At 35.5% G+C, this 18,236-nt stretch overlaps 1 protein-coding gene across 3 annotated transcripts in view; it reads left to right on the top strand.

The window, feature by feature from the left end:
* Window positions 1-18,236, top strand: part of VMP1 (vacuole membrane protein 1) — a 127,547-nt gene that overhangs the window by 94,013 nt on the left and 15,298 nt on the right. For all 3 annotated transcript variants that reach the window (XM_045044813.1, XM_045044811.1, XM_045044812.1), the window contains 3 exons: window positions 1,664-1,744; window positions 6,137-6,253; window positions 11,453-11,514. In XM_045044813.1, coding sequence (XP_044900748.1) covers window positions 1,664-1,744; window positions 6,137-6,253; window positions 11,453-11,514 — 260 coding nt within the window. The remainder of the gene's footprint in view (window positions 1-1,663; window positions 1,745-6,136; window positions 6,254-11,452; window positions 11,515-18,236) is intronic.

Below are 18,236 nucleotides of genomic sequence, written 5' to 3'. Positions count from 1 at the left end.
AAAGTACAATTACATTTAACATGTAGAACATTTTAGACCATGAAAGAATGATGTTTTCAATAAAATTATGTCAATAAAGCCTTTAGAGCCATATCAGTAAGTTGTAAATATATGGCTTTAAGCAAAATAAGTTTGAAATAAAAACAACAAAATGTAGTTGTGTTTATGAAATCTAAACATGAGTTACTACCGTAAAATATTTTAGATTCGGTACAGACGCTAGTACAATGCTTCCCTGAGTTTTTTTTTGGTTGTTTTTGTTTTGTTTGTTTGTTTTTCACTACACTGGCAAGGAAAAACATCAAGAAAATACTCCCTCAAGCTGCATATTCTGCTACTGTTGGCTTCTTATAATGAAAACAAGTGTGTAAACTTCATATTAGTTGAATTTAAATAAACGTTTATGGATTGTTTAGTATAAAAATGTAATTTTAATTCCGAGAATATTGTGAAAGTCCTGGAAAATAAATTACAGGAACTGAAAGTAGCATGGTCACTGTGTGTGTGTGTGTTTGTGTGTGTGTGCACGTGCGTGCGCGCGTGTGTGTTCAACACATAATGAGATTTGTGAAATTCATTTTCAGTAGACAACTTTCAGACTTTTTAACAAGTAAAACTTCCCATTAAAAAGGCACTTAATTTGTTTTCCTTGTAAGACATGCAAGCTGAAAATTAATTTAGAAAATTTAAGAAAACAAAAAGGTAAAGGGAAGTTTCTACTTCATTTATTTGGATAAAGTAGCTCTTTCCCCTCAAATAAAAATTCTTACAGCACCCTGAAGGATAATTGATGATGGGCACCCAGGCATCTGAAAGAACAAGGAAACTGTTTTCCTTTGTTTTTATCTAATTTCTGTTGAGTAAAGAGATTCTGCCTCAGAGGGATGAAATGACTCCTTACTTTCAGGATGTGTTTAAAAACAGAATTCCACAAACTTCTCTAGGCTTAATATTTTTTATTATTTTGTATATTAGGTGATCTGCATAAAATTTAATCTTTTTTTCTATTTTTATTTAAGATTTTATTTTTGTTAATCTCTGTATCCAACATGGGACTAAAATTTACAACCCCAAGATCAAGAATCACATGTGGTAGGGGCGCCTGGGTGGCTCAGTTGGTTGAGCATCCAACTTCAGCTCAGGTCATGATCTCACAGCTCGTGAGTTCAAGCCCTGCCTTGGGCTCCAACTTGAGCTGGAGCTTGCTTCAGATTCTGTGTCTCCTTCTCTCTCTGCCCCTGTCCTGCTCATGCCCTGTCTGTCTTTCTCTCAAAATAAATAAAAACATTAAATAAATAAATTTTTTTAAAAGAATCACATGTGGTAGGTCAGTATTTCCAAAATAATGAGTTGGTTCATAGATAGTTTATAACATTTTCTTCATCCCTAGATAATCCAGAGATAATCTGAAAAATAAAGTAACAGTGTTTTGGCTTATTCTTGAAATGTGGTAAAAGTTTGTCTTTAAGGATGTAACTAATGTTCTATCAAGATTTTATTCATATTTTTTAATGCAACGTATGATTTTTTTTAATCATTCATCAAAAGCAATGATTAAGTGAATCAGGTTGTGTGGCATTTAATATTATAAATTCTATAAAGAGCCATCTTTTCTTCTTCCCTGTACATTTCATTAATGTTTTGATATCCTCCTTTTATACAGGACTTTGCTTCCCGGGCTAAACTGGCAGTTCAAAACCTAGTACAGAAGGTTGGATTTTTTGGAATTTTGGCCTGTGCTTCAGTAAGTGAATTGTATTAAAAGTGAGGAATTCCAATAGATGGTAGATTTATATATTGATCCAGTTTGTTTTTAAAGATAACACACTTAACAAAAAATAAGGTAACATACTTGAGTGAACAAAAATGCTATCACTTTTAATGAGTATATAAATTTATTAATCATTCATCTTACTCATCAAATGAGCTGTTTCTATTGGATGGATTCATATCTAGTTTATTGACTTTTCAAGCATTTCATCTTGCCATGATGACTTCAGACCTAAATGGCTTGGTTCAGTAAGAATAAAAGAGATAAGGGGCGCCTGGGTGGCGCAGTTGGTTAAGCGTCCGACTTCAGCCAGGTCACGATCTCACGGTCCGTGAGTTCGAGCCCCGCGTCAGGCTCTGGGCTGATGGCTCGGAGCCTGGAGCCTGTTTCCGATTCTGTGTCTCCCTCTCTCTCTGGCCCTCCCCTGTTCATGCTCTGTCTCTCTCTGTCCCAAAAATAAATAAAAACGTTGAAAAAAAATTTTTTTAAGAATAAAAGAGATAAAATTCATCCTTTCCATGAAGAATTTATAAAATGAAGTGCATTTAACCAAGTAACAATGACTTCATTCTTTCCAGAGTTATAGATAGGTAGTCTTTTTCCAAAGTTTCAAGCATTAGTTATAAGGAAGAAGTCATGTGAAACCTGTCTTAAGGGGCATTTACACCAAGTTAGGTAATTGAAACCTCTGGGGCAAAGTTAAGGGCATTTTTGGCTACAGTGAACTAAGAAGCCACTTATGTCAAAAACTTAATTTCTTAAATTGCAGATTTGGGAAATCAACATTCCTTGATGAGTTGGTGTTTATCCTGGTCCTTTTCTAATATGATAGAAATAGTTATATTTGAAATGGAGCATTTTGATCAAAGGTTTCTTTGGTAGCCCATACACAATTTTTGGTAGTTCAGTGGTGGATTTGGCCGGATTAACCAGGTGTACCTAGTTGATACAATAAAAACTGCAGCTATAAATATAATTCACAAAATTACTATCTACTGACACACAGCTGCTTTGTCCATTATGTTCTAGAATATGAATATATCTTTGAGTACTCTCTGCCCCTCCCCTGCCTTAGCAAAAGCAAATGCCCAAAAAAAGAGGACTTTTGGTGCCAAAATTTCTAATGTAATGTCAACATTCTAGAGATACTGTGAGATACACATATGCCTCAATTACTATCCTTTGACCCAGCAATACTAGAAATTTTCATAATCTAAGTTTTCATTTCAGTGTATGAGCTCTTTATCATAATTTGATCTCTCAAGTATTTGAGCAGTTTATAAGTATACTATAGTGTGATATTGTAGAAAGAAAATTGGCTTTGGCATTCCTAAGCCAGTCTTGTCTCTTATTAGCTATGTAACCTAATTAAGTTACTCTCTTTGAGCCCTAGATTTCTAATTTTTTTTTAATGGACAATAAGTCACTCATCATTGTAAAGGCTGATTGAGGATTCAAGAAACTATATGTAAGGGGTGCCTGGGTGGCTCAGTCAGTTGAACATCTGACTCAGCTCAGGTCATGATCTCCTAGCTTATGAGTTAGAGCCCGCTTCAGATTCTGTGTCTCTCTCTTTCTGCCCCTCCCCTGCTCGCTCTCTCTCTCTCTCTCTCTCAAAAATAAATAAACATTAAAAAATTAAAATGTGTGTGTGTGTGTGTGTGTGTGTGTGTGTGTGTGTGTGTGTGTGTGAGCTAACACAGTGCTTAGAACATAAATGTTCAACCATTTTTTATCATTATTCCTCAGCTTTGATTTAGTCACTGAGTGTTGAGAATAAAGAGATGAAAGATATATTCCCTTTCCTCGAGGATCCTGAAGTCTAGTGAGGGAGACCATTGAAATACAAGGATAAGTAGAAAGTGTTGTGGAAGTCAGCAGACTGGGATTAAACTGAGAGGCCTAATGGATAATAATGTCCTTACTTTAGAGGCTAAGAAAACAAGCCTGGGAACCACATTGCCTGGGTTGAAATTCTGCTCTGCTGCTGAAATCCTGCTCTCCGAACAAACTGTCAAATCTGTCTCATTTTCCTGTAAAATGAGCACAAGCACATCATATAGCATTGTTTTGGGGATGAAGTTGAGTTGGTGATGCAGAAACTTTAGAAAAGTATCCTAAAAATCAGAACATTCAATAAAAACTAGCTTTCATTATTCCTAGGGAAAACATGAGTACCTTCAATTTATTAAAATAAAAAATGGTATTTATTCTTTGGCACTCATCTATCTCTGCGACCTCACTGTTGCAAATCCATTTTCCATACTACTCAGTCTTCTTTATATTTGACTAGGAATAGTCAGTATTGAAAAGAAATTGATAGATCAGTTTGGCCTTCCAGGAACTTTTTTTCAGAAAATTGATATTTCTGTTAAAGTATTAAAAGTATATACTTTATTTAAGGTAAAAAGAAGTTTTTAGTTATTTTGTTGTTAACGTTTAAACTAACAAATTAAACTCCTACTTGAGGAAAAATTTCAAAGCTACTTTTTTTTTTAGCTCTTTTTCTTTTTTTTAAGTTTTCTTTATTTATTTTGAGAGAGAGAAAGAGAACATGTGCAGGAGGGGCAGAGAGAGAAGGAGAGAGAAAGAATCCCAAGCAGGCTCAGCACCGTCAGCACAGAGCCCAGTGTGGGGCTCAAACCCACAAAATGTGAGATCATGACCTGAGCCAAATTTAAGAGTCAGATGCTTAACCAACTAAGCCACCCAGGCACCCCATTAGTAGCTTTTGTAATCTCAGTTTTCCTTTCTGTATTTAGTCAGATGGTGAAAAAAAGAAGGGGTGCCTAGTGGCTCAGTTGATCTGACTCCTGGTTTTGGCTCAGGTCATGATCTCACATTTCACAAGTTCCAGCTTTACATTGGGCTCCTTGCTGACAGGGAAAAGCCTGCTTGGGATTCTCTCTGCCCCTCCCCTGCTCGCTCGCTCTCTCTCTCTCTCTCTCTCTCTCTCTCTCTCTCTCTGTCTCAAAATAAACTTAAAAAAAGAATAAATAACATGCACATGCAACAATAAACTCATTAATTATGCTCAGACTGTATCTGGCATACACTGAGGTGTTAAACATGTTTAACAAATTCTAATTTTTAATCTATTCTGATTTACATATCTTATATACTTTAATTTCTATTTCAACTTGAGATAGAGCCTGATAATAAAGGAAAACAATTAAAATTATAATCCATGGAGTTATGAGGGTCACGTGAGAAAATATAAGAAATGATAGATGTAAAGCTATGCAAGTGATATTATTATATGATTGTAAGACATGAAATTGCATTAAACATTTGAATTTGGATGAGAAAAACAAAAGTTATTAAATCCAAGTGTTACGAACAAAAGAATATTTGAATTCTAATTTAGTCATGACATTGTTTTTAAGAAGAACATATGTGACAAATATCTTTTAAACAACTAGTCTTTTCTTTGAAAGTTCAGAAATGAAATTATATAAATTAATTGGCTTGTGAATGGTTCTGCCAACTGCCACAAGGACAGAGTGCTTCTATGGGAGAAAAATGGATGAAGTGCTCAAAAACAGCTTATGGTTTCCTTGCATTTTTACATGAAATTGTCTTTCAGCATTCTTGAAATGTGGGAATGTTTGGAAAAGGTATTTGTTGTGAATCACTTCTTTGTCTCGGACTGAGTATTCAAAACATCTGAATCTATGCGCTCGTGTTTCCACACTTGATTTTCTGCCTAAAATATATTACACAGCCTCACAGCCTTGTACTGTCATACAAATTATGAGATTTGTCTGTGCAAAATACAAATTACAAGGTTTTTTTTTTACATTGAGGAATAAAAGTGCATCTGCCTATAAATATATTTGTGAATTTCATAAGAATATTTGCTATATAGATATGAGTGATTTCTAGATGATATTCTTATTTCAGGCTGAAGATTTTACAACCCCAGTATTACTGAAATAATCTCAGGACTTTTTCTTCGTTTATACCTCACCTTAGACACAGCTACCAAACGGTTAAGTATCTGCTGAATGGGATTAAATTCCTGTGGGTCCATTGGTTTTACCAATTCTAATGTGATAGAAAAAAGTATATTTATGGGACATTAGCCATAAGTAATGTAAGCAAAAGGACAGTTGGGTTTGCTTTAACAGCAGCCTGAGATGAATATGAGACCGAATTTACAGAAACATTAGAATACTTGCCTAAACTTCTGAACAGTCTAGTATTGATCAGGGAATCTATACCTCTCTTTGTAATGTAAGCAAGGCTTAAGCATAATTCCACATACCTGTAGGTGGTAAAATTAAAACTGTTCCTTGGATTATATATGAAAGTCCTATTTTAATGTGTGTGTGTGTGTGTTGTTTTGTTTTGTTTTTTAAATAGATTCCAAATCCTCTATTTGACCTGGCTGGAATAACATGTGGACATTTTCTTGTACCTTTTTGGACTTTCTTTGGTGCAACTCTGATTGGAAAAGCAATAATTAAAATGCATATCCAGGTAATTATACCCTCTGATTTACTGTCTGATGATGGTGAGCCCTTTGAAATGCATTGAAACTTAATTCCTTTGCTCATTCCAGTGTGAATTGTTAATATTTTGGTTCTGCTTCTTTGGGTTGGTATTTTCCTTAGGTATTTAACTGTGGAAAGTCATCTGGGGGTTAGTGAATTGGGGGCAGGTTTTCCCTGTCCCTGTTGGAAAATTGTGCCCCTTTATGACTTTTTCCTTGTTTTCTTTCTTTCCTTCTTTCTTCCTCCCTCCCTCCCTTCCTGTCTGTCTTTATTTCACTTCTTGCCTTGTGAAACTTTTCATCTAAGACTTTTAGCAAACAAAAATAGTGTTCTCATATAGGAAAATGGACATCATCATTTTCACATACATAACCAAAAATGTCATATTTTTACTATTAGCTGAGAGAATATTGCCTTACACTAATTCCACTTTTCTTTCATACCCCCAAATAATACTTCCTCTCAGGGCACCAATGTCCTTTACAGAAAACCAGCCAGATGTCAGTGTGGCAAAAAATGGGGAAGAAAGGAGTCTCTGAAGAGGCAAAGAGCTGTGGGTTGTGGTTAGAGAAGTGAGAATCAGCTATTGTTCATAGCCAGTCTTAACAAAAGCTTCAGGACAGAGAGGTGTGTGTGTGTGTGTGTGTGTGTGTGTGTGTGTGTGTGTGTGTGTGTGTATGAATAGAAGAGAGAAAATGAGGGGAAATGAATATATGCTTCTCGAACCTTGACATGAATTGTTGCCTTTTAAAAGGGCAAATCTCACTAGAATAAAATAAAATTAACCTGAATAGAATGTCTTAATCAGTGAGGTTTACGTCAAAGAGGCATTCACCAAAGGAAAGGCAAGAGCAGTGAGTAATGTCTTTGCCCTGGTATAATTCCTTCAAAATTAAAAGCATATCTTTTAATTTTCTCCAATTTCTTCTTAACACCTCTCTACCTTCAGTTCTTAGAAAAGCAGAATGAGACAGGAAAACTGCAGCTACTTCTACCTGCCCAGTTTCTAATATTAGATTTTGGCATTTGGGATGAGTTTATTGAGCCTGTCCTCTACTCTCCCGCCATGAAAATCACTCAAAATTCCAAGGACATTCCTCCTTCAAGGAATATATTTTCTCCCACTTGCATTAAGTATATTGTTCAATGAAATGATTTTTTAATATGGGAATGCTAGTTACTTTGGTAAATATTACAATATCCTGTTAGATTTTTACAAATAATAAAATACCATGGTGAGTAGTAAATTATTTTGTAGTGTATCAGAAGATAAATTTTTTTTATCTTTTTAGTTATTTCTAGGGGAAGAAGGAAGCTATCATTTTGCTTTTTCTTCCAATTAATTAAAGTATTAATTGTCCCTTGAAAGTATTAATGCCTGGGGCGCCTGGGTGGCTCAGTCGATTAGGCCTCTGACTTTGGCTCAGGTCATGATCTCGTGGTTTGTGAGTTTGAGCCCCACGTCGGGCTCTGTACTGACAACTCAGAGCCTGGAGCCTGCTTTGGATTCTGTATCTCCCTCTCTCTCTGCCCCCCGCTGCTCATGCTGTCTCTCTCTGTCTGTCAGAATAACAAATAAACATTAAAAAAATTTTTAAAAAGAAAAGAAAGTATTAATGCCTAAGAAACAATAACATTATTTTAATTCCCTTTATGATAGCAACCTCTCTGGGAATCCATAAACTTTATGCATCCAGCTTTGCATAGTAACTTTCTATAAATTAATAGTAAAATTTATTATGCCAAGAGTATTCTATAGTGATAGGGCATGCAACTTATCAGACTTCAAAACAGAATATGCAAATTCGTATATTTTTTAAACATTCTTAGATTTTATCAAGTTATGATAATACTTAATTTTTTTTATATAGGCCTTCACACTTTATTTTTTTTAATTATTATTATTTTTTTAGTACTTCACACTTTAAAGCACTTAGTGTATGTGAGCTGATTTTATTATTATAATCATTGGATAGAGAAATTACTACTCCAATTTTGTAATTGTCACACTTAGAAGATTAATAAGTAGTAGTTGCCTAAGAATGTAAGTAACAGCTAGGATTTGAACCCAAGTCTTTTGGCTTCAAGTTCAGTGTTCTTTGCATTCTTTGGCATTGCCTTCTAAACTATAAATTACTTACATGATTAAGGAAATTGAATTGTGTAATGCCTGCTATTTATCAAGACCTGTGCCAGGCAGTTTGCACTGGTTATCTCAGAACAATCCTGTGAGGTAGTTATTATCCAAATTTCATAGGTAGGAGAACAGTGTTAGAGAAGATAAAATCCATTCCTAGGCTCTGGAATTCAAACCAAACTGTATAAATTTGAAGGTATTCCCTGTATGTGTGTAGAGGGAAAAAAAGTTCTATGTTTCTGAAAGTAGAGAATCTGAGTTTCTTCACTAAACAGACTATGGGATGTGTTTGCTGTGTTCCATCGTATCATGGAGACACATACTTTCTAAAGGCATGTTACTTGGTGTACATCCAGATGTAGCTCAGGACAACAAACATTTCTCATTCTTGGGTAGACACTAGTAGTGCATAATATAAGCATTTTAGCTATTTCTGAAGTAACCAGGAGGAAACCCCACACACAGATTTTTCTGTAATAACAAATCCATCTTTTCTTCTGATTCTTCTTTTTCTTCAGCCTAAAGCAAAGAGCCAAAAATATTGTTATTTTTATTGATACCTTGCTATTTGTTAAACTTCCCTTAAAAATTTCAAATTACCCCACCTAATAATACTAGATTGGGATTTCCAAAGTCAATATACTTACACTCAGTATTTCACATACCCTGTAATTTACTTACCGTGTATGTTGTTTGTTGCCTCTTTACCTTTCCGACATGGACACATACATGGAAATGGAAGCTCCATGAAGGTAGAGAATTTTGTCTTTGGCTCACTGAGGTATTCTAGTGCCTAGAATATCATCTGACGTGTTGTAGACAATAAATTTTTAATAAATGAATTTAAGACTCTTTTTTTCCATTGAAGGACGCTTCTTTTATAGATAGTTTCTTTGTTCATTCTGGCACCATTAGTTCTCTACACCCTCTTTGTTTTTTTTTCTTTTCTTTCCTACTCAACCCTTTCCCTTGACTATTCTGCACACATGGTTGAGTGGGCTGTCTGGTGGTCTGTGCCGTGTGTTTATTTGGTAGAATCCCCACTCAGACCTCCAGCCCGAATGACTCTGAGATGAGACATATGTTCTTAAATATCTGACACATTTATGTCTTGCCCAGCACTGTGGATTTTCAAGCTGTTACATATAAAAAGAAAGTCTTGTTTTGTTTTCAAGCAGTGAAATTATGCAATTATCTGGGCATTGGCTTATTTTCAATGTTAGGAAATGATGGTAAGGGAAAACTCATGGTGGTGAAATCACTGAGAGGCAAAAGCCATTGTTAGCGAAAGATTTATAGTTCCACCTAACTGGCTTTTAGTATGGAAACTAGAAGGACCCTTGTATATAATGCTTTTCTCCTAAAATGATCGGTATAATTGTCTTGTTAGTTTTGTAATCTTCATATACCATTTGTGTAACATTGCTTATGAAATCACCATCCATTTTGTAACTATTTTTGACATCTATATGTGCTTGCTTTTTCCATAAGATAAGTAGTAAGTAATCTTTTTAAAATTAATAGATATGGGAGTGCCTGGGTGGCTCAGTCGGTTAAGCGTCCGACTTCAGCTCAGGTCATGATCTTACAGTCAAGCCCCACGTTGGACTCTGCACTGACAGCTTGGAGCCTGGAGCCTGCTTTGGATTCTCTGTCTCCCTCTTTCTCTCTCAAAAATAAATAAATAAACATTTAAAAAAATTAATAGATACATAAACACCAAAAAAGACTATGAACTTTTTTTTTCTTTTTTAGTCCTACTTCTTTACACATACCCAGCTGTGCAGCTGTCAATGTCTCTGCTAACACTAGACATTCCTTAAGAAAATATCATTGCTTTATTAGTCTTCTACCTGAAATGATATGCTTTAGTGTAATTTAGCCACTTTCCTGAGATTCATAATGGGTGGATAAAAAGAAGTCTACTATTATTTATTTTATTTTTCTTCCCTCCCCTGTGGTTGCATAGTCTGAAGTTATTATTTGACAAACAATAACAAAGATTTAAGCAGTCGAGGGACAACTTTGAATTACTCATGTTTAATCAGAATTCTTATCAATCCTTTAGAGCTAAACTTTAATACCACATTCTTGAATCTCTAATTGTACTTATGTACCTCTCCTTTCTCTGAACTTCTGTAACACATTTTTACTACTAATGTCATCTATAGTATATATATATATACATATATATATATATATATATATATATATATATATATACATATACACACACATAATTTATCATTTTTCTACTATAATACAGAAAAATATTTTAATTTCTTCAGGGCATTGAAGAAGGAAGTGTCCTTGCCATCTTTGTGTTCCCTGAAAATCCATAATAATGCCTTATGTTATATATTATTTTGAACATTTATTTGAGTTGAGGACATTTGCTACCTGTTAGTCCTAAAGACATCTTTACTTGGAAGGTAGGATGTCAACATCTTTAATTAATGGAGAGTACTAAAAAACACCAAATTGAAATGACCCAAATCTGATAAAGATTCTGAATAACTGTTGATACTTTTGCTTGTATAGTAAGCCTAAAAGTCCAAAATCATTCAGGATCTGAAAATGGAACTTTAATAATAACTTCTGTAAACTTTCTATGAAGGGCATACAGGCTTTTCAAGATCCTATGGATTAGATTTAGACCAGACGCATGTCATCAGGCTGATCAGCTTTAATTTCAGTAGTGGGGTCTGTATGGGAACCCATGACTTCAGTTTGTCTCTGTATCCATTCTAGGATACATAGAACATGCGGAATGTCCACCCAGCCTTGGGTTTCATGACTCATATTTTTCCCTCAGACATGGTCGTGTATGCTGGTTAGAATACAGCTGTGCTAAAAGAAAAACATCTTTAAAATACAAAGTAGGTAGCATTTCTCAGTAAAGTGGTGTTTCGTATATTTTGTTTTTTTAAAGAATTTTAAAAATTGCAATTGGGGCAGTACCTCATCTTTTTAAACTCTTATCAGAATTATGAATTTATAGTGGGGTTTTTTTGGGGTAACATATTTTAACTGGCATTTTCTTTACAGAAAATCTTCGTTATAATAACATTCAGCAAACACATAGTGGAGCAGATGGTGGCTTTCATCGGGTAAGTAATTCTTTGTGGACTAATATTAATATCACTGAACAGAAGAAAATTTATAAAAGATTTTATTGAAACATAATTTTTCTAATGCATATTTTTTTATCTTTTGAGAAGGAAAAATCTTTTGCCCTGTTATTAAATTGAAGACTTTCTTGCTCTACAGCTGAGAAAGATGAAGTTCAGATAACCCTTATTTAATTTTAAATTTTTAATTTAATTTTAATTTTAAAGTCATATAATTCTTGATTTAAAAGAAGCTTTGGAAAAAAATAATAAAGTTTAAAAATAAGAATAAAAGAAGCTTTGGAGTTTGAGACCGTTGCTCCTCCAAAGAAATAAGAAATTCTCTTTATATAAAAGACATGTGTGTATTATTACAGTTTAATGGTGCTTTAGTACAGTGCTGTGATTTTTAGCCAAAATTGGATGCCAGATACACAGTTGCCTTTAATTTAAATATAAATCTTACATAAAATATTAATATTTCATTAAAGAAGGCATGATAAGATGATTTAATATTACAAAATAGGTCAGTTATGAACCTATTACTTCACTAGAGAAAAATCCGGCCATTTAAAAAAAAAAAGCCTAGCCTATCCAAAGCTTTTATTTTTGTGTTTATACAAGTAAGTTTTAACTTATGCTTTAAATGATAATGTCACAAATTCATGGAGTTGACTTTGATAAAAATAAAGACAGACTCATTTTATCTGGTTAATCAGATTATTAACTGGAATAGGAATACTGTCAGATAGCAAATTGAACTTTTTATATATATTTTTTTAATTCAGTGTTTACAGGTATGAGGTTTTCATTTAATACTTTAACTGCCCAAGGTCTCCTGGCTGGCTCAGTCCATGGAGCACGTGACTCTTGATCTCAGGGTTGTGAGTTTGAGCCCCATGTTGGGTATAGAGATTACTTAAAAATAAAATCTTAAAAAAAAAAAAAAGTTTAACTGCCCAGTGGTAGAAAGTACACTTGATGTCGTTTTTTGGCTTTTTTTGTGTTTTTTTCCCTTTATGTAGTTTTAACATGAATCTTTATCTTAAAAGCCATTTGTAAAACAAAACATTTATGACAATTTTGCTATTTAAAAAATTGCCATTTGGAGGTAAGTTTATAAGTATTCATTTTATTATTCTTTAAACCATACCTTGTATATTATATTTATTCTCTTCTATAGATATTTTGTAACAAAATAGTTTTTAATATTTTCTATTGTGGTTTTAATATAATAATTGAGGAAAAACATATTCTTGAGAATATACTCCGTAGGGCCAGTTATTGGTTTTATTACTTCCTAAGCTTCTGATCACAAATGTGGATTATAGTTTATACATTAAAATTTAATTACTCCAGTTTTTTGTTGCCTGGATCCTTACAGATGAATTGGTTTACAAGTCACCATACATAACATTCAAAAAGAAAGAAGAAATATTCTTGTCCCTTATTTTTTAAATACAAAGAAGGCATTTCATCTGTTCTTAGAGTTTATTGTTCCACCTCAAGAATTATGAAGGACACACAGCTGACTACTACAAAAACCCACACATTATAGGAATGACTGTGCATGTAGCACTCTACATCCTTCCCTTCTTCTGTTCCCATGCTGAACATTTATAGAAGGAAGTTTTTCAACAACTTACCCACCACTACCACCTTCTGTTTCCCCAGTCTTTGGAGTTTCTAAAAAGATTAGTGGGGTGCTTGGGTGGCGCAGTCAGTTAAGCATCTGACTCTTGATCTCGGTTCAGGTCCTGATCTCACAGGTTCATGAGTTTGAGCCCCATGTCGGGCTGTGCACTGATGGCACAGAACCTACTTGGAATTCTGTCTCCTTCTTTCTGTCCCTTCCCCATTGTGCTCGCTCGCTCGCTCTCTCTCTCTCCCTCAAAATAAATAAATAAACGTTGAAAATTAAAAAGAAAAAGTAAATAAGTAAATAAAAAGATTAGTTAACTACCTGTCTTCCCTACTCACATCAAATTATGTTCCCTTCTAATCTGTTCTCTACACTGCAGTTAGTAACCTTTTAAAAATATTAATCTGAGCACATTACCACCACCGCCCTTACCCCCAGCTCCTCATCTTTTTTAAAACTTTTACTTGTTTTTACCTTCATTCTTAAAATAAAGCTAAAATTCCTGAACGTGATCAGGAACATGATCATGAACCTTGTATGATGTATCCTCTATAATTTTCTCTTGTTGAGTCTCCCATGAATGGTCTTTACTTGCTTCTGCTTTTCCCTTTGCCTAGTTCAGGGCTTCTTAACCTTTGCATTGTTGACATTTTAGGCCAGGTAATTCTTTGTTGTGGGCGACTGTCCTGTGCATTGTAAGGTATTTGACTGCATCCTGTCCTCTACTCACTAGATGCTAATAGTCTCTCCCAGTCATGATGTTAAAAATGTCAGGGCACCTGGGTGGCTTAGTTGGTTAAGCGGCTGACTTCAGCTCAGGTCATGATCTCACAGTTTGTGAGTTTGAGCCCCTCATCGGGCTCTGTGTTGACAGCTCAGAGCCTGGAGCCTGCTTCAGATTCTGTGTCTCCCTCTCTCTCTGGTCATCCCTCTCTCTCTCTTTCTCTCTCTCAAAAATAAATAAACATTGAAAATAATTTTTAAAAAATGTCTGTAGACATTATCGAATGTCCCAATGCATGTATACCTCCACAACCACCACTAACCCCATGGAGAACCAGTGGCCTAGACAGTGTCCTTTAAATTTCAACTATTACATTAACAAAATGCCTTCCCTGACTAAATCAGATATCCTCTTTTCTAGAGACGCCTGTTCTACATGCACTGACAGTTGTGTTTTTCCATTTATGTTTGAGGGTATATGATTATTGTCTTTCTGCCACTAACATGTATGCTTCTTACTGGCAGAGGGCATGCCTTCGTTCACTATTGTGTCTACAGCACCTGGCATCTTGATTGACACATAGCAGGTGCTTGATAACTATCTAGTGGATAAATGAACACATGGTATCCAAATAAAGATCTGGCCCATAAAAATCCGCATATCATTTCATAGCCCAGAGTGTTTCCCCAGCCTTTGGAGTTTCTAAAAAGTTGTATTACTTATACACAGTAAATAGAAATAAGAGTCTTTATAATAATAGGCCAACAAATCAAAAGTGGAATTCTTACGGTTTTCAAAATCAGTACTTTCTTCCCTTTACTAGCTCATCTAGCACAGCCCTTCACAGAAAATCCAGTGATTCCTGGGGTGCCTGGGTGACTCAGTCAGTTAGGTGTCCAACTTCAGCCCAGGTTACGGTCTCCTGGTTTATGAGTTTGAGCCCCTCATCAGTCTCTGCCGTCAGCACAGAGCCCACTTTGGATCCTCTGTTCCCTCTCTCTTTGCCCCTTCCCACTCGCTCTCTCTCAAAAATAAATAAACTTTTTTTTTTTTTTTATTCAGTGATTCTTCTTAAAGATGGTTTTGCATATGGGGTGCCTCGGTGGCTCAGTCAGTTAAGCATCAAACTCTTGATTTCAGCTCAGGTCATGATTTCACAGTTTGTGAGACCAAGCCCTGCACTGGGTTCTATGCTGGTAGCACAGAGCCTGCTTGGGATTTTCTCTCTCTCTGCCCCTCTCCCAATCATGTGTGTGAATGTGTGCACACGTGCACATGTTCTCTTTTTCTCTCTCAAAATAAATAAACTTTTTTTTTAAAAGGTGGTTTTGCATAAAGGTATTCTAAGATATTCAAGACCTGCTGGAATCCAGTTTTAATTGAATTAAATGGGTGGTATCATACTTTTAAAATTGTTTTCAGGACATGGATACTGGAACATCCTGGTATCCTCTTTTCCCCAGTGCTGTCTACAGGGATTACCTCATTAACTTCTTTTCTAGATAATATATTAAATGGCATAAATAACCAGACTTGGCAGATAATAATTCTGTATTACCAGCTGCCAATAGGTGTTTGGTTTTTTGTTTTTCTTTTTTTGGTTGTTTGTTTTTCTCATATTTGTCAGGAATAACATTATCTTTCTAAAGTTTTTTTTACAGTTTATTTATTTTTGAGAGAGAAAGAGAGAGAGAAAGAGTGCATGAATGGGGTAGGGACAGAGAGAGAATCCCAAGCAGGCTCTGCACTGTCAGCACAGAGCCCAATATGGGGCTCGAACTCAAAAACCGTGAGATCATGACCTGAGCCGAAACCGAGAGTAGGACGCTCAACTGACTGAGCCACCAGGTGCTCCAAGAATAACATCTTTTAATCAAATCCTCCAATTGAGCTTGACATGATCTGTTTTCCTACAGTTTGAAGTAGGAAGTGCTTTTAAATACAAGTGTCTAAATGATAATAAACAGACTCACCAAACCTAGACTGAAAATGAAGTTAAACAAGGATAATGAATTTTGGTAGGTGTAAATTTATTATTACATATATAATAGTTTGGTAGTTTGTTTTAGAAAAGGAAAGAACAGTTAAATTGACTCCCTAGACCCCTTGTTGAGTTGATCTGAAAATACTACCTGTAATAACATTATCCTTTGATTGTTTGGTATCCCTCTTTAAACTGTTAAACTGTAAATGGTTTAGCAAATCATCAAACTAAACTAGTAAAGTTTGGAATACGGGCTTTTGAAGGATATTTAAAACTAAGTACCCATAATTAAGGGAGTGGTGAGTTGCTGTGGTAGAGGGAAAAATCAAAAGACAAGAGAAAAAAAAAGCCAGCAACAATTCAAATTTAAAATGATGAGATACTGAGACAAGAAGGAATGAAAAATGAACCCCAAGAGTAAAGGAGAGCTAGGGAGTGGAACATGAAAAGAGTGTGCTGCCTTTGAACAAAATAAATTGAGATTTGAATATGAAGTCTGCCCCAGACTAGTTATTTAACTGGTAGTATTTCTTCTCCAGTTCAGGAGGCCACTGACAACCTTTCCAACTTCCAATCAAATGTGAAATGCCCAGTTTAGTAGAAACGTACTTCTATCCGTGGTTTAACATTCCAAGGCATGTGAATTTTTAAAATGCTTTCCATCTCAGGGAGCCCAAGTGGCTCGGTCAATTAAACATCTGACTCGATCTCAGCTCAGGTCATGATCTGGATCATGAGTTCAAGCCCTCAACAGGTTCTCTGCTGTCAGAGGAGAGTCAGCTTCAGATCCTCTGTCTTCCTCTCTCTCTGCTCCTCACTTTCTTGCTCGCTCTCTCTCTCTCTCAAAAATAAATAAACAATTTTTAAAAAGTCACCAGTGGGGCGCCTGGGTGGCTCAGTCAGTTAAGCGTCTGACTTAGGCTTAGGTCATGATCTGGTTAATGAGTTTGAGAGCCACATCAGGCAGTCTGCTGTCAGCACAGAGCCCGCTTTGGATCCTCTGTCCCCCTCTCTCTAGCCCTCCCCTGCTTGCTCTCTCTCTCTCGCTCAAAAATAAACGTTAAAAAATAATAATAATAATAATAAATTTAAAAAATCACCAGCAATAAATAAATAAATAGTGCCTTTCATCTAGATTTTTTTGTTGCCTGTGTCTTCAGTCTCTGTTTTTTCCAGTTTCTGTTGACTGGATAGAAAGGTAGAATGCTAAGTGACTATTTTGTTTACTCCCAGGAAGGATTGAAGGAAGGCCTAATTCTTGGCCTTTAACCAGGATGAAGTTCTTCATCAAAGATTGTACAAATAATTCTTGAAGATATTATTTAAGTTTATTTATTTAAGTAATCTCTACACCCAGCGTGTGGCTCGAACTCATGACCCCAAAACCAAGAGGCACATACTTTTCTGACTGAGCTAACCAGGCACCCCAAGTATACTATTTTTTGAACATAGTGAGCACTTTACCTACAATTATTATTACTGTTTACTTCTAATTGTAGCCTTGTATGGTGGGTATTTTTTTCCTCTTATTGATAAGGAAATGAGGTCAGAGTTGTTCTAAATAACTCATTTATATAATTTGTGCTTTAGTTTTTTGTTTTGTTTTTGTTTTCATAAAAAGAGTGTCATACTAAGGGCGCCTATATGGCTCAGTTGAGTGTCTGACTTTGGCTCAGGTCATGGTCTCGTGGTTCGTGAGTTCAAGCCCTGCATTAGGCTCTGCGCTGATGGTGCAGAGCCTGCTTGGGATTCTCTCTCTCCCTCTTTCTGTGCCTCCCCCACTTGTGCTCTCTCTCAAAATAAAGGGGGGTATCATACTATATGTAATTGTTTCAGATTTCTTTTATGTTGCTAATGTTATTCTGTGTTGCTGAATATAATTCATTTTGGTTGCTATATGTTATTCCATTGGGTAATTATTTATCCACTTACCATTGATGAACATTTGAAATGTTTCCGTGTTTTTTATTTTTTCGAACAATGCTTTATGAGCATTTCTTAGTGCAGGAAAGGTGAGCACATAGTAAAGAGCCTGAGAGTATGGTGAAAGGGAAAACACAGAAGAGGGAAAAGGTGAATAAGAGAGAAATTGGACATAAGCAAGATAACCCTCAGTTTTGATAACTTAGTTTTGATAAGATAACTTAATTTTGTCTAGGGCCATATTTGGGCAAATTCTTACCACAGGTATGCCTGTGGCCTACCAGGCTAAACTGCTCACTAATGCCACCCCAACCCCTCACTTTACCCCACCTCCAGCATTGAGTTATTATTGACCATTACATCTCTGGTAGTGTGGTTTAGTATTAATTTTACACAGATTTGAATGCTATACTGATTACTGAAGGATATATTCCTTTCCAAAGGGCTGG

Source organism: Felis catus, chromosome E1 (genome assembly GCF_018350175.1).
Source record: "Felis catus isolate Fca126 chromosome E1, F.catus_Fca126_mat1.0, whole genome shotgun sequence".
NCBI lineage: Eukaryota > Metazoa > Chordata > Mammalia > Carnivora > Felidae > Felis > Felis catus.
The sequence above is the reverse complement of the archived record's forward strand: the minus strand, read 5'-3'. Positions and strand labels throughout refer to the sequence as shown.